The sequence below is a fragment of the Plecotus auritus genome (assembly GCF_963455305.1).
Source record: "Plecotus auritus genome assembly, chromosome: 13".
Classification (NCBI taxonomy): Eukaryota; Metazoa; Chordata; class Mammalia; order Chiroptera; family Vespertilionidae; genus Plecotus; species Plecotus auritus.
Window position 1 is genome coordinate 15,965,864 of NC_137779.1, and position 17,558 is coordinate 15,983,421.

Here is a 17,558-nt window from a genome sequence, read left to right on the forward strand (position 1 = left end):
TCAAGTTGACTGATGGCTTGCTTTAACACAGCAGGAAACAGTATAGAAAAAAATATTTTTGACCATATTCATTTTGGCACGAACCCTGAATCTCTGCTTCATAGTTTCTTTGCTTTAGTTATTTCTAGCTCAGATCTAGTGTATATTTTTATTTTATCATATATAATGTAAATCTGATACTTACACATGTATACAATGTCTTACACATATATTTCAGAGTCCATCAAAAGCACTAGTATAGACTTTAGTAAGTTGTTCATCACTCTCCACCAGAGAAACACCAAAACACACATTATTCCAAAAATGAGCCTCTTTGGTACCTAACTTTTGGCCTTGAAACACCATTTTACCTCTAAAAGAAACCAAGTTTCTGGAGGAAATGGTTATTTCCTGGTCTGAAGAATGAAACATATGAGATGAACTTGGAACATCTTGTCATATCAGATAGCAAGGAAGCAATTAGAGACTAATAGCATTGTCAAAAAGACAGGAGGAAAACAGAAGAGAATTCTGCAGGCCAAAGAAAAAAGTTTGGCAACAAAAGAATAAAAATTGCAGTAGAGTGAAACCATAAAATATGTTTAAATTAGCCCTAACTAGTTTGGCTTAGTGGATAGAGCGTCGGCCTGCAAACTGAAAGGTCCCAGGTTTGATTCTAGTCAAGGGCATGTACCTTGGTTGCGGGCACATCCCCAGTAGGAGGTGTGCAGGAGGCAGCTGATCGATGTTTCTCTCTCATCGATGTTTCTAACTATCTCTCTCTCTTCCTCTCTGTAAAAAAATCAATAAAATGTATTTTTAAAAAAAGTTTAAATTAGTGAGAGTATAAATATACTAAAGAAAAATAATGGTCACTGGTCACCTTTGGAGGATAATAAAAAACTAAAACATTATCTATACTAATAAAAGGGTAATATGCATATGGGTCACGACGCCCTCACAGTAACAACCGAACAGCAGGCTGCATGGGGCGACCAGGCCAGCAGGGGGGTTAGGGAGGAATGACTAAACAACTGACCAGCAGGCTGCATGGGGCGACCAGGCCGGCAGGGGGGTTAGTGAGGGATGACCAAATGACTGACCAGCAGGCTGCGTGGGGCGACCAGGCCACAGGGGGGTTAGTGAGGGATGACCAAATGACTGACCAGCAGGCTGCGTGGGGCGACCAGGCCGCAGGGGGGTTAGTGAAGGATGACCAAATGACTGACCAGCAGGCTGCGTGGGGTGACCAGGCAGGCAGGGGGGGCAGTGAGGGGTAACCAGGCTGGCAGAGGGGGGCAGTGAGGGATGACCAAGCTGGCAAAGGGGGGCAGTTGGGGGCAACCAGGCCAGTGAGGGGGGAGCAGTTGGGGGTGACCAGGATGGCAGAGGGGGGCAGTTGGGGGCAACTAGGCCAGCAGGGGGTGCACTAAGGGGCGACCAGGCTGGTGGGGAGGGCAATTAGAGGCGATCAGGCTGGCAGGCAGAGGCAGTTAGGGGTGATCAGGCTGGCAGGGGGGGCAGTTAGGGGTGATCAGGCAGGCAGGCAGGTGAGCAATTAGGAGCCAGTGGTCCCGAATTGTGAGAGGGATGTCCCAACTGCCGGTTTTGGCCTGATCTCTGAGATCGGGCCAAAACCGGCATTCAGACATCCCCCAAGGGGTCCTGGATTGGAGAGGGTGCACGCTGGGCTGAGGGAACCCCCTCTCTCCCGTACACGAATTTCGTGCACCAGGCCTCTAGTTTTAAATATTATAAAATGAAAGCAATGTGTTTTTATTTGAGCTGTAGTGGATACATGAACCTATGCATGCAATCAAATTGCATCAATTACATACATACACAAATGAGTATTGGCAAAACTGGGGAAACCTGAGTAAGATCAGTGGATTGTGTGTGGCAATTTGCACCATCCTGAGTGTGAAGTTGTAGTATAATTTTGCAAAATGTTATCATTTGGGAAACTGTACAAAGGGTGCAGAGGATCTCTCTGTATTATATCTTACAACTGCATGTGAATCTATAATTATTTCAAAATAGTTTAATAAAAATCTTCATTAGCAATATTTTCATGGATAATATGTTACTAAATGTATTCTTTTTTTTTCTGAATGTATTTTTGAAAAGTACATTTTCTTATGAACATATTTCACTTATGAATGAGGATATATGTATGAAGAGTTCTTATAAGTATACTAGAGGCCCAGTACACAAAATTCATGCACTTGCTGGGGGGGGGGGGGTCCCTCAGCCCAGCCTGTGCTCTCTCACAATCCAGGAGCCCTTGGGGGATGTCCAACTGGCGGCTTAGGCCCTAAGCCGTCACGACCCACAGGTTGAAAATCACTGCTGTAGAGTCTAAGACCATCAGAAAACACAGATATTTACATTACGATTCATTAACAGTAGCAAAATTACAGTTATGAAGTAGCAACGAAAATAATTTTATGGTTGGGGGTCACCGCAACATGAGGAACTGTATTAAAGGGTCGCGGCATTAGAAAGGTTGAGAACCACTGCCTTTAAACCTAGTTCATTATGTGTAATGATAAGTAATCATAATGATAGTAACTGGTGATGATGTTGATGGTAATGACTGAGTTGGTTTTTTTTTCTTTCTTTCTTTCTTTTTTTTTTTTTAATATATTTTATTGATTTTTTACAGAGAGGAAAGGAGAGGGATAGAGAGTTAGAAACATCGATGAGAGAGAAACATCGATCAGTTGCCTCCTGCACACCCCCTACTGGGGATGTGCCTGCAACCAAGGTACATGCCCTTGACCGGAATCGAACCTGGGACCTTTCAGTCTGCAGGCCGATGCTCTATCCACTGAGCCAAACCGGTTAGGGTGACTGAGTTGGTTTTGGTGGTGATGATGTTGATGGTAATGACTGAGTTGGTTTTGGTGGTGGTGGTGGTGGTGGTGGTGGTGGTGGTGGTGGTGGTGATGGTGGTGATGGTAATGGTGATAATGATGGTGATGATGATAGTGGTGGTTATGATGGTGGTGATGGTGATGGTGATGATGATGGTGATCATGGTTGATGACTGGGTTGTTCGTAAAATGTTTGAATGTTAGCATTAGATTCTAAATCTCCCAAGCTGTAAGATAACTCTATCAAAGGAAAATTACCACACCTGGGAAACAAAACGTGATTCACAGCAGAGATGTAAACCAAGACTTAATTGTTCCTTTAGCAAGGACTCCAGTCTCTGAAGTGACTGCATCCCATGAGAGGCTCTGCCCATAGACATATAAACATACGCCCAGGTCTCCCAACCTCAGGGCCCCCGCCCTTTTTTTTTTTACTACTGCAATAGCCCCTTGGAGTAAATTTAAGACTAGAAATAAATCTGTATGGTTCTCTCATTTTTCTGACATTTCCTGATTGTTGAAACCAAGGCATCCTCTAAAATTTCCAGGAGACTTCCATTCTTCCTCAGCACAGGTATTTACAGATTTAAAGCAATTTTATGAAAAAAAAAAAAACAAAAAAACAAAACAATTTCATGAACTCCTGTTTTTAATGTGTGATATTTGCACCATATATTTTCCTTCATCTCTAAGTGTTTTCTCTTTGTGTGTTCTCATCAACAGCAATTCTGAGCCTCTGGTGGTCTACTAAAACTAGAGGTAATAATTGTAATAGCTCATATCAAATATGTGGGTCATATTTTTCTATTTATACCATTAGATGACTATGAGAGTAAAAATTAAAACAATTCTGTCTTGTATTTTCCCATCTGCCCTGCTTTGTAAAGCACTTTGAATTCTGGTAATGGAATATTTAAGGTGGATTTTCTATCTTTTGGATTGTTTTAAGAGGTAGAAAGGGATATGTAAGAATTTTTAATCTATTGTTATCTAGAGGAAATTTATTTTTGTCTTTGTAATAAATAGAAATAATATTCAAATAACCTTAGCTACCTCTGGTAGTATTTATCATTAAGTTAAATGCTTCTTAAATACCTCACCACCAATAATGTAACAAATAAAGTTTAAAATGCAATGAAGATTTTATTCTCTTAAACCACATCCTAAGGATTTAAAGACTCCCACACCTAAGAAAAAATAAATACAGTTAGTGCTGGTGTTATTAATATAGGACCCAAATGAGATAGTGTCTTTTAAAATGCTACAGTAGAAACCAGGCTAAGATGTTTTTAAAAATACATATATACCTATACACATGTAAATGCATATATGCACTGAAAAAACCGAGAAGGGTAGTCATTACCAGTGTTAGTCTCCAAGGAGCAGGAAAGTGGTATTTTATTTTTGCTTATTTGAACTTCTGCTTTTCAACAATGAACATATACTACCTGGGTAATTTTCTCACCTGAAACCAGCAATAAAATCTTTCCTCTACCTCCCAAAACTCAATAAATTACGAAATTATAATAAATTTCTACACAGAGATAAGCTACAGCAAAACAGCATAGCTTAGGAGAACGAAACAGACTGGTGGTGAGAAGTTCTGGGTGTTAGGCCCAGTTCTGCCTCTTTTAGAGCTTCCTTTTCCTAGCGAATGGAAAAAATAACATAGCATTCCTCTTTTCTCTATGCTATGCACAACCCAAGGCATCAAGTGTAAAGCACGTTCAACTACAACATTTCTTAGAGCTGCAGGTGTGCAGATATGGAAGGCTACACACTAGGGCCAAGAAAAGAAGCTAATGACCAAGAGAGAGCCGTCTGAGCACCAAGTCCCAGTACTGGAGTCTGGCACCCAGTCTTCTCAATATGGAAACGGGAATGAAAATCTGACTCTAAACACCTTTCTCCTCATACCCCCAAATTTTAGGAGGAGTTAATAAGATGGACCTTTGAAGAGCATTATAGAAAAGTTAATAATTATATAAGGAAGCATTAAAATAGTGAGAGTTTGTGATTTTCTTTTTTTAAAAAATATTTTTATTGATTTCAAAGAAGAAGGGAGAGGGAGAGAGAGATAGAAACATCTATGATGAGAATCATTGATTGGCTGCCTCCTGCACACCCCACACTGGGGATCAAGCCTGCAACCCTGGCATATGCCCTGACCGGGAATCGAACCATGACCTCCTGGTTCATAGGTCGATGCTCAACCACTGAGGCACACTGGCTGGGCAGTTTATGGTTTTTAGCTTAAGAAATACATCTCAGAGACATTTATGTCTGCCTATAGGTATCATATCCAGCAATGATGATCCATGCTTCTTAGGTTCATGTCTATAATTGGAGTCCTTTGCCAGTAGGTAGGTAATGGGGCCATGGTTTAACATTATGATCTGGAAATAATAATGGTAGTGATGATGGTAATAATAATAATAATGATGGCTATTGTGCACTTATTCTGGACTATTCTGTGTGCCAAGGCCCAGGCTGTATCACAGATCAATTAAACAGAGCCTCTGTTGGTGGAACCCAGACATCATTCCCTCCTTTTTAAATGCTTCAGGTAGTTATAATATACCGTCAGTGCTGACAACCACAGTCTTATGGGCTAAAGTTTAGTAAAGAACAAATTCTAGACACCTAATGATAACTCACGTTTTTATAGCAACTGAATACGTGCAAAAAAATTCTAGCCCTAACTGGTTTGGCTCAGTGGATAGAGCGTCAGCGGGTGGACCAAAGGGTCCTGGGTTCGATTCCAGTCAAGGGCACATACCTCGGTTGCAGACTCCTCCCTGGCCAGTCCCTGGTCGGGGCTCGTGCAGGAGGCAACCAATTGATGTGTTTCTCTCACGTTGATATTTCTCTCTGTCTTTCCTTCTCTTTTTCACTCTCTCTAAAAATCAGTGGAAAAATATCCTTGGGTGAAGATTAAAAATATAAATAATTTCTAGATGTGCATTATCCAATATTAGTTTTACACCCACTTTGAGAAATGCTATTACTAACTTCTTTATCTTTCAGATACAAATGGGTTTGTACTCAATGATACAGTTGCCCTGTCAGCGCCTCCACTGGAGATAGGCATCCATACATTCATATTCAGTAAATATTTAGGAATTGCATAGATGACAGTGAAATTTCATTTTTTAAGCAAAATACATCACCAACTATAAAATGTGAAAGACACTGCTTGTTACCTACAGGGCAGAGGTTCTCGAACTTTATCATGCACTGGCATCGCCTGCAGAGAATGTTACACCCAGATTGCTGGGCCCCATTCCCCAAGTTCCTGACTTGGCAGGTATGCGGTGAGGCCTGAGAGTCTGCCTCTCTGACATACAGGTGACGCCGAGGAGGCTGGTCTGAGGACCACACGTTAGGGTATTTGAGAAACATCCAAGTGTTAAACGATCCAGCTCTTGGCCCCTTTTTCCCTCTCATCTCCTTGATCTTTGAAACACCCAGGATCTGGTCTTCCTCCCAGCAAACAGCAGGATGAGGGAAGGATGCACCAGAAAGAGCCCACGCCCAGCTGGCGTGGTTCAGGTTGAGAGAACCAAGAGGTCAGGGTTCGATTCATGGTCAGGGCACATGACTGGGTTGCGGGCTCGGTCCCCAGGGTGGGACATGCAGGAGGTGGCCAATCGGAAACATCATCATTGATGTTTCTATGTCTCCCTCTCCCTTCCTTTATGAAATCAGTAAAAATATATAAGGAAGGAAGGAAGGAAGGAAGGAAAGAAGGAAAGAAAGAAGGAAGGAAGGAAGGAAGGAAGGAAGGAAGGAAGGAAGGAAGGAAGGAAGGAAGGAAGGAAGGAAAGAAGGAAGGAAGGAAGGAAGGAAGGAAGGAAGGAAGGAAGGAAGGAAGGAAGGAAAGAAAGAAGGAAGGAAGGAAGGAAGGAAGGAAGGAAGGAAGGAAGGAAGGAAGGGAAGGGAGGGCCCAGGATCATCAGCTGCTCCAAATGCTCAACACTAGCTTCACCAGGCAGTCCCAGATGCAGCCTCTCACAAGTTCTCTCTTCTCCCCACAGGGCTCCCAAACAAAGGAAAATGGCCGCAGAAAATCACTCCATGGTGGTGACAGAGTTCATTCTCCGCGGATTGACAAATCGACCCGAGCTCCAGCTCCCCCTCTTCCTCCTCTTCCTTGGGATCTACTCGGTCACCACGATGGGGAACCTGGGCATGATAACGCTGATTCGCCTGAATGCTCAGCTTCACACCCCCATGTACTACTTCCTCAGCAACCTGTCACTTGTGGACCTCTGCTACTCCTCCGTCATTACCCCCAAAATGCTGGTGCACTTCGTGTCAGAGAAGAACATCATCTCCTACGCGGGGTGCATGTCACAGCTCTACTTCTTCCTTGTGTTTGTCATCGCTGAGTGCTACATGCTGACAGTGATGGCCTACGACCGCTATGTTGCCATCTGCAGGCCTTTGCTTTACAACATCATCATGTCTCATCACGTCTGCTCCCTGCTGGTGGCTGTGGTCTACGTCATGGGGCTCATTGGCTCAACAATAGAGACTGGCCTCATGTTAAAGCTGCCCTATTGTGAGGTCCTCATCAGTCATTACTTCTGTGACATCCTCCCCCTCATGAAGCTCTCCTGCTCGAGCACCTACGTCGTCGAGGTGATAGTCTTTTTCTTAGCTGGATTCAACATCATCGTCACCAGCTTAACAGTCCTTTTTTCCTACGCCTTCATCTTCTCCAGCATCCTCCGCATCAGCACCACGGAGGGAAGGGCCAGAGCCTTCAGCACCTGCAGCTCCCACCTTGCAGCTGTGGGCATGTTTTATGGGTCGACTGCGTTCATGTACTTAAAACCCTCCACCGCCAGTTCCCTGGCCCAGGAGAACGTGGCCTCTGTGTTCTACACCACAGTGATCCCCATGCTGAACCCCCTCATCTACAGTTTGAGGAATAAGGAGGTAAAGGCTGCCATACAGAGAACACTGCAGAGAAAAACGTTTTGATGCAAAAGTTATTCTTCCTCCATTTGAAAAGTAAGTTGTTACAAACACCAGCAAGAAGCCCTCTGAATGCCCAGCCACAATGGGGAACCATCACTTTTCTCTACTTTTTAATTTTTTAATCCTCACCCACGGATATGTTTATTGATTTTAGAGAGAGGGAAAGGGAGAGAGAAACATCCATGTGAGAAAGAACATCAATTGGTTGCCTTCAGAACACGCTCTGACCAGGGACTGAACCCACAACCTGGCTATGTGCCTTGACTGGGAATTGAACCCACAACCTTTTGGTGTATGGAGTGAGGCTCCAACTAACTGAGCCACACAGGCCAGGTTTTGAGAGTTTATTCTGAGTCATGCAACTCTTCTAAATGCTTTATATGTATTATTTTAATTAACACTTACAATCGATAGGTACTATTGTGATCCCCATTTTACAGATTTGGAAACTTGGTTTAGGCCAGCCGTGGGCAAACTACAGCCTGCGGGCCGGATCCGGCCCGTTCGGCTCTTCTATCCGGCCCGCGGAGCCAAAAGAGCGGAGGGTTCTCTTGCTCTCCCCTCCGCTCCTTTACTTTGAATTTATATTAGTTCACACAAACACTCCATCCATGCTTTTGTTCCGGCCCTCCGGTCCAGTTTAAGAACCCATTGTGGCCCTCGAGTCAAAAAGTTTGCCCACCCCTGCTTTAGGCCAATACTCCCTTTGAACAGCCTATGAAGCTTGCCTAATTATGCTCTTCCAAATTTCCAGTGCCTCCTGAAAATAATTTCCCCGCCTCCCATTTTTATCATCCGCCCTAACCTCTTCCCATTTATAAAAACCTCTTCAGGATGGCGGAGGAAAGATTACACTGGAGTCACCAACTCAATCTGGTTTTAGAACTGCAAGTCCCACATCCTGGGAGACCACTCGATCCCAAACAAACCAGAATGCTTGTCCATCCAAGGTTACATGCTGCAGAAGCTCTTCCTGATTAAACAACTGACAGACCTACTGCCAGCCTCACTCAGTGAACCCAGTGGCCACGGGACAAAGTTCCTCCCTGGCCCCCTTGTTTATGACGACATCAAGGATATGGGATTTGTGGAATCCTTTTGTTATTTCTAGCTATTTCGGGTATAATATTCTGCCAGTCAGTGGTTTACTATAGGAAGCAAAAATAACTCTAGTTTTCTCAAGCAGAAAGAGATTTCATACAGAGAATGCCTTGCTTACAGTTTTTTGAATGACTGAAGAAGGGATGAGGGAGCCCCCAAACTGACTCGGAAATAGATGTGACCCAGAGGTCAGGAAGCTCACGTCTGTCACCAGGAGCAGTGCCTCTCACACTCACAAAATTGGTAACTACACAACTGGACCCTAGTTTGAAACGCAGATTTGGGGGCCTGCTCCACACCCACGGAATTACTGGGTGGGGCCCAGTAGTCTGTGTTTTCATAAGCCTTTGGATAATTCTGATATGTACTGAAGTGAGAACCACCTCACTCCCACCTTCCAAATCTCACACTGATTGGCATCCAGGGCTCCAGCTACAAGCGAAACTGGGATACGTAATTTTTATTTATTCTATTATTTTATTTTTTAAAATATATTTTTATTGATTTCAGAGAGGAGGGGAGAGAAAGAGATAGAAACATCCATGATGAGAGAGAATCATTGATTGGCTGCCTCCTGCACACCCCTGATTGGGGACTGAGTCTGCAACCCAGGCATGTGCCCTGACTGGGAATCAAACCGTGACCTCCTGGTTCATAGGTCGACGCTCAACCATTGAGCCACGCTGGCCGGGCGGCTATGTAATTTTTAGCTCTCAGACCTGACTACCAGGAGGGTGGGAGGACTGCTGAAGTGGCCACTCTACCCTTTACTTCCTGACCTTCCTCCAGCAGGAGCTGAGACCTCTACCGCTACAGATCCCCTCTAATTAGAATTTTAAAAATGTAGGAAAAAATCTTTGTTATCTAAAGACGAGAAACCATAAAGCCAAGTAGATGGGTGACTTTGATAATATTAGCTGGATGGTTTTTGTTTAGTAAAGGACACTGTGGATAGACTTACTAGAAAGGTAACAAAAAGGAAGAAGATATCAAACTGGCATGTTTTAGGAACTTCCACATCAACAAAAATAAAATGGGCACGGTATACAGAACTAACAGTTTACAGAACAGAAAACCCAAAGTCGCCCCTCAGCATACGAGGAGATGCTGGAACCTATTGCTAATCAGAGGAAGTGCAAAATAAAAGCAGTCATGTCTTTACACCCACCACTGGGCAAATCAACAGGTCAACTGTAGTGGAGACTTTGCAGCAGTTAGAAGCAAAGGATTAGCACAGGCTACATAGCTCAGAGCCATAGAGCTCTGAGAAAAGCGAGGAAGATAAAGAGATGTAAAACACACTGTTATCGGCAGTGCCCTCAGCGGCCCCCAGGTCTATCTCTTGCTTCAACAGTGTTTCGACGGACGCCCCTTCTTCCAGCCTCTGACCGCCTTCCAACCTCTTTTCCAGTCACCACCTTCGGAACCACCTCAGCCAGCCTCACCTCTGAGACCAGCCAACACTGTTTGTTTTTTACTTTAATTCCTATTGCCAAACAACCATGAGCTCCCAAATTCGTCAGAATTATTCCACCGAGGCCGAGGCTGCCGTCAACCACTGGCCAACCTGCCTCTGCGGGCCCCACACCTACCTCTCTCTGGGCTTCTATTTCCACCGCGACGATGTGGCTCTGGAGGGTGAGTTGGAGAAGACGCTGGAGGGCCCGGAGCATCTCTGAAGCATGCGAAACCAGCGTGGTGGCCGGGTCCTCTTCCAGGACGTGCTGAAGCCTCCCCAAGGTGAGTGGGGTGACACTCAGGACGCCACGGCCTTGGAGGGGAACCTGGACCAGGCCCTTGTGGAGCTGCAGGCCCTGGTTCTGCCCGCACGACCCTCAGCTCTGTGACTTCCTGGAGAAGGACTTCCTGGGTGAGCAGGTGAAACTCCTCAAGAAGATGGGCAACACCTGGCTCACCTCCGCAGGCGGCCGGCCCCCAGGCTGGGCTGGGCGTCCCCGAAAGGCTCACCTCCAAGCACGACCAGGAGCCTGTGGAGCCCAGAGGCCTTTGAGGGGCCCCTCTGCATCCCCCTGGGGTCTGCCTTTTGCCTGAGCCTCTCCCTGAAAACCCCCAGCCATTCTTTTAACCACCCTGAAGCCCTCTCCCATGCCACCTCCAAGCACGACCAGGAGCCTGTGGAGCCCAGAGGCCTTTGAGGGGCCCCTCTGCATCCCCCTGGGGTCTGCCTTTTGCCTGAGCCTCTCCCTGAAAACCCCCAGCCATTCTTTTAACCACCCTGAAGCCCTCTCCCATGCATTGGACCGAATGGAAACAATACAGCTTTTTGCAGCAAAAACAAACAAACAAAACCAACCATGATGTTATTTATGTATATTAAAGTTACATGCACACAAAGCAGAAAAAAATATCTAGAAAGAAAAAGATAACTAATACTCATTAGGCAGGCTAGAATGGTTACCTAGAGAGCTAAGATGCATGCAAGTAGGGAGTGAGAAAAAAAAAAAAAAAAAAAAAACAGAAACAAAAATTTCTTTTCCTAGGTGCATACCAGTTAACACACCCAGTAGGCTCTGGCTCAGAGTTAGCCACGCCCCTGTTGAGTAGGGAGACAGGCCCCTACCCTTAATATTGTGGGCCCCGGGGAAAGACTCTGTAAATGTTTATTTATTTTCATTTAAAAATATTTATGCCAAAACCGGTTTGGCTCAGTGGATAGAGCGTCAGCCTGCGGACTGAAAGGTCCCAGGTTCGATTCTGGTCAAGGGCATGTAACTTGGTTGCGGGCACATCCCCAGTAGGAGGTGTGCAGGAGGCAGCTGATCGATGTTTCTCTCTCATCGATGTTTCTGACTATCTATCCCTCTTCCTTCCTCTCTGTAAAAAATCAATAAAATATATTTTTAAAAAAATATATATTTATTAAGTTGGTTGGGGTGACACTGGTCAACATGAACATAAAGGTTTCAGGTGTGGGTTTCTATGTTAAAAAGTCTGTGTATTGCACTCTGTATCCACCACCCAAAGTCAAATCTCCTGTCACCTTATATTATGACCCCCTTGTCCCCCCACCCCCTTCCCTCAGACAACCACCACACTGCTGTTCGTGTTCACGAGTTTCAGTTTCATATCCCACATATTCTAAATACTTAGAAGTTAAAAACCAAGCTAACAAAAGGCTAAATAACTATTTCCTCCCTCCTACCTTGACAAATATACCTTCATAACTAGAGAAGACCCTGTTTAAATTTAGAAATGTGAGAATTCTGAGTACCATGCCCAGAATGAAATACCAGAGTGTTGACATAAGAATGTCTAAACCAGTAGAGAATTTTTTATGAGTTTATTTGCACCCAAACTGACAATGGCCTGGAAGCAAGACCTCAAATGCTCCTGGAAAATTACCGTCTTGCAGCTTCGTTTATGCATTTGAAACTAAGGAGGGAACGGAAGGAAGATGACAGGAAGCAAGGCGGGGACTGGGTTACCTACAGCTAAGATTATGTGCCCCACAGTTACTTCAAAAGCGTGCACAGAAACAATGGACAGGGTTTGCTTAAGGTGAAGACAAACCTTTTACTAAAACAAGTTATAGGCCTGGTGTCCTGTTAGGAATTTATGATCAGCTCGCCCTGGGAGGGTACTTTCTGTAGAACCCCTTTTTCATCCATAAGAGGAAGGCTCTTTCTGGTCCCCAGCGCCCTGCCCACAGCCACACTTCCCATTCCCAGTTGGGTCCACTCCACAGGTGTAGACATGACCTGTTTCCAAGCCCCGTGCATGAACCCCTGCCCTCAGCACCCTGTAACCATCCCTTTGGTCTAGGGGTGAACGACTAGCTGGGTGGTCTGCCTTTTGGGGGATGGGCCTTGGAAGAGTCCTATAAGCAGGTACAGCAGGCATGTCAAACTCGCAGCCCATGGGCCGCATGTGGCCCACAACGAACATTTTTGGGGCCCAGCCAATATAATGGTAAGAAACCTTTCAATAAAAATTTCGTAACTTCATTTTTACAATATCCTGTTATACATAATTCTTAGTAACGAACTACAACGTTCGCTGACTGATTACTATAATCGTGTTGCATTCATTTCCCTTAAGCACCTGATGCGCAGGCGCACCATGGCCCTCCACTAACACTAGCAGTGAATGTTTTAGCAGCCGATGGCCATGTCATTAGTCTTGGACTGACTTGTTCGGTTTGCACAACAGGAAATATTTCGCTTTCGGAGAACAACAAAAATAGGTTTATTTGCATTGCCCTTATTAATTTGTGCAGTTATTCAGTGTCTGGTAAGTTAATGTTCAAGAAAAAATATTAATTTTTATTAAAATGTTCTATTATTTTATGTTAACAATGACTCATTTATTTCAGCCCTTTGTATTCAGCATGTCTCTATTGAAATAAACGTACGTTTCTATGAAAATTGAAGCTTTTGGTTTTTTGTGGCCCACATAAACGTAAACCTTGTTTATTTGGCCCGTGTTAGCCTTTGAGTTTGACATGCTTGAGGTACAGGGTAGTTGGGCAGGGAATCCTGGTATCCAACACTGAAAGCAAAGTCCAGGAGGTACATGGGCTCTGGCTGGGCACATCCCCTTGGATTCGTTCACCCCTGGGAAGGGACACAGCCAGAGAAGGGCCGAGAAAGGGCACCTCTTAGCAAGTCTTAGAGGGCCACGGTGGAGAGGTGACCTTTGCCCATAGCTTCTCTTCCTGTCCCCAACTGGCAAGTCCCACAGTTGAGATAAAATGTTTGTACTTCATCAATGTAAGAAGCGTCCAAACCTGTAGAGGATTTTTAAAAATATATATATTTTTAATTGATTTCAGAGAGGAAGGGAAAGGGAGAGATAGATAGAAACATCAGTGATGAGAGAGAACCACTAACCGGCTGCCTCCTGCATGCCCCACACTAGGGACAAAGCCCATAACCCCGGCATGTGCATTGACCAGGAATTGAACCGTGACCTCCTGGTTCATGGGTGGATGCTCAACCACTGAGCCACACTGGCCGGGCCCTGTGGAGGATTTTTATAAGGGTTTATTTTAGCTAAAACTGATGACAACTGCCAGGAAGCAATGTCTAAAATGCTTTGGAGAATGACAGTTTTGCAATCTTTTTATGTATTTGAAATTAAGGAGAGACCAGAAGGAAGATTTCATGAAGGTGGGGAAAGCAAGGGGGAGAGGGGATCTGATTACAGCAAGCATGTCAAACTCAAAGGCTCACACGGGCCAAATAAACAAGGTTTAAGTTTCTGTGGGCCGCAAAAAAAAAAAGCTTCAATTTTCATAGAAACATAGGTTTATTTTGATAGAGACATGCTGAATACAAAGGGCTGAAATAAATGAGTAATCATTAATGAGTATTTGTTGTGGGCCACATTTGGCCCACAGGCCGCAGGTTTGACATGCTTAGATTACAGGAGAGTTAATAAGATTAGGTGCTCTATTGAGGGTGGTCACGTCTTTGAGGGTCATGACGCCTGGCATTTCAAAGGTATGTCAACCTACATGCACAAGAACAGTGGGCAAGGCTGCCTTAAAAACCTTTCACTAAAGGTGTTATAGGCTGGGGCATGACGGCCCACCATGACCTGCCCAGTTAGGAATGTATGATTTATTCAAATTCCCTTTTCATCCATACCCTCATATCACCAGGTGAGAAGCATCTTTTTAAAAAGTTAATTCAAATTTATGTGCAGAAGACCATTTGTTGTGGGAAAATCATATTAAGTTTGAGACAAATTTTATTCCAGTTTTCTCATTCTCCGCCCCGCCCCCCCTCCCGCCACACACACACACACACACACACACACACACACGCACACGCACACGCACACACATATCTTATTATGGGTGTGGCATAGTGTTTCCCTAAAAAGAAAGACTATGTGAGTGTGTATTTCATTAGCTTCTTATTCAGTTTTCATACCGATGTAGAAGAAATATGGACACATGGAGCATTCTCTCAAACGTGTCCTCTGAGAAGTATACTCAGCCTGAACTTCACAAGGTCTCTCCCTTTTTTGCCTACGGTTAACAATACGTATTGGACACTTAAAAATTTGCTAAGAGGGTAGATCATATGTTCTGTTCTTATCACCAAAAAATTTTTTTTAAGAGAAAGGGCAGAAGGAAACTTTCGGAGGTGGTGGTTGTTTATAGCATTGATTGTTGGTGATGGTTTCACTGATGTATACTTATCTCCAACTCATCAACTTGTATACCATAAATACACACTACAGACACTACAGCTTTTTTATGTCAATCGTAGCTCAGTAATGTGGTTATTTTTTTTTTTAAAAAAAAGCATTATGCTTTAGTGTAAAACGTCAGCAAAAAAAAAAAAAAAAAAAAAAAAAAAAAGCAGGCCCTGGCCAGATAGCTCAGTTGGTTAGAGCATCACCCTGCTACGCCAAGGTTGTGGATTCCATCCCCAGTCAGGGCACATATAATACTGAACCAGTGAATGCATGAATAAGTGCAACAACAGATCTCTGTCTCTCTCTCATTCTCTAAAACCATTACAAAAACAATGCTCACAATCTTGTGAGATAATCTATATACTGTTTACACATAAGAAACATGGGGCTAAACATGTAATCATGTTTAATCATGGTAGGTGTTGACCACACTTTCACTTGGAGAAGCACTACTTTAGATAAAGGCTGTCCGTGTCCTCTTTATCAGTGTGTGAAAGTTTTTGTTTGTTTCACCAGGACGTCTTCTGTCTTCTACTTGTGCTGGGCTTGGAGGGGCCAAGGAGAGGCCCAGCTGCAAAACATGGCCGGCTACTGCTAGCACCGGGCCTGGGGCCACTTGGAAAGAGGGCAGGGTTTTACCATCCTCCACATGATAAAACCTAGTGCTTGCTTTTATTTTACTTTTTAAAATAAATATAGTATATAAATTATCTATGTATATTGTGTGTGTATTTATGTATTTCCCTATTAAATAAGTTGTATATGTTTAATGTAAATATGTACATTTATATACATACTTATTTATATAATATATATGTTTCTAATAAAAAGTAGTAGAAGTTGGTACTTAAAAATCAACAAAGACATGAACATCCTTAATGTCAGTTCAGAGAAGAGGACTCCTTTGGCTACTGTCACCTGGTGGCAATGTGCCTAAAACTCAAGGAACAGAGTCAATTTGCTCAGGCACTCACTCCCTCTAGCCTAGGAAAGGCTTGACAGTTAGCAAGTTCTAAAACACATAGAAAACCTGGATCTTGATTTACAAGTACATCTGTACAGGAGTTGCACGGCGGCACTAGGTATGACGAGAGCGATGGGCAAGGAATTACATAAATTATTTTAAAATGAGCAGGGCAATCCAAGATGGCAGAGTGGGTGGAAGTTGCACTCACCTCCTCCAATGACCACGTCAAAATTACAACTAAACGATAGAACGATTAACCTGGAGAATCATTGGAAGACTAGCTGAACAGAAGTCTTGTGACTAAGGATATACAGAAGAAGATATATCAAGGAGGGGCCCAGCCAGTGTGGCTCAGTGGTTGAGCATCAATCCATGAACCAAGAGGTTGCTGGTTTGATTCCCGATCAGGACACATGCCCAGGTTGCGGGCTTGATCTCCAGTGTGGGGCATGCAGGAGGCAGCCAATCGATGATGTTTCTCTCACATCAATGTTTCTATCTCTCTCCCTCTCCCTTCCTCTCTGAAATCAATAAACATTTATTTAAAATAAATAAATAAATAAAATTTCAAAAGCAATTTATGTATATGAAGAAAATATAAGTAGTTAAGAAAAAATGAGAGAAACCAAGATGGCAGCATAGGTAAACACCTAAACTGCTGCCTCGCACAACAATTTCAAAACTACAACTAAAAGACAAAACGGATATCATCCAGAACCACAGGAAGGCTGGCTGAGTGGAAATTCTACAACTAGAAGGAAAGAGAAAAGCACACTGAGACTCAGAGGAGCTGCAGGAGGCAGAGGTACTGAGACACATGTGTGGAGAAGACTGGCAACTGAGTGTATGGCTGGCTTTCTCAAGCAGGAGGGAGACAAAAGCTCCCGACTGCGGTGAACTCCAGTTCTGGGCGAGACTCTGGGGACCCAGACTCATTCAGGGAGAAACTGGACTGTCTGGCAGCAGGCGAAACTCGAGGGCAGCTTTCTCTCAGAGGTGCTTGCAGTGATTACCACGGGACACTGAGACACGGGGGCCTATTAGGGCAGGGCTGATGGGAAACCAATGCTGTCTGCTCCGCCCTGAGACTCCGCCCCATTCAAGCTGAGCACAGAGGCTTTTGCAAGTCTTCTCCCATAAGGGTGTCTCCAGCACAGCAGTTCCCCCAGCGTAGACACAGTTGATCCTCACAGCCAATTGGCCTGGAGGTCAATTCCTCCCAGTGATACCAACAACAATCAAGGCTTAACTACAACAAGACTGTGCACACAGCCCACAAAGGGGTGCACCAAGAGTGTCCACCTCAGGTAACTGGGGAGGCTGAGCCACTGGGCCCTATAGGACACCTAGCACACAAAGCCACTCTATCAACTCAGGGAAGCAGCCAAAATGCAGAGACAAAAAAAAAGATCACAAATGAAAGAAAAGGAGGAAAGCAAACGACTGGATATAGAGTTCAAAACCACAGTTATAAGGTTTTT

At 44.2% G+C, this 17,558-nt stretch overlaps 1 protein-coding gene across 1 annotated transcript; it reads left to right on the forward strand.

The window, feature by feature from the left end:
- Positions 1–6,908: 6,908 nt before the first annotated feature.
- Positions 6,909–7,844, forward strand: OR8A1 (olfactory receptor family 8 subfamily A member 1; the record flags this gene model as incomplete). The annotated part of the gene is made up of 1 exon (XM_080650711.1): positions 6,909–7,844. The coding sequence occupies exon 1, from the start codon at positions 6,912–6,914 to the stop codon at positions 7,842–7,844; it is 933 nt and encodes a 310-aa protein (XP_080506837.1). The 5' UTR covers positions 6,909–6,911.
- Between the last annotated feature and the right edge of the window lie 9,714 nt (positions 7,845–17,558).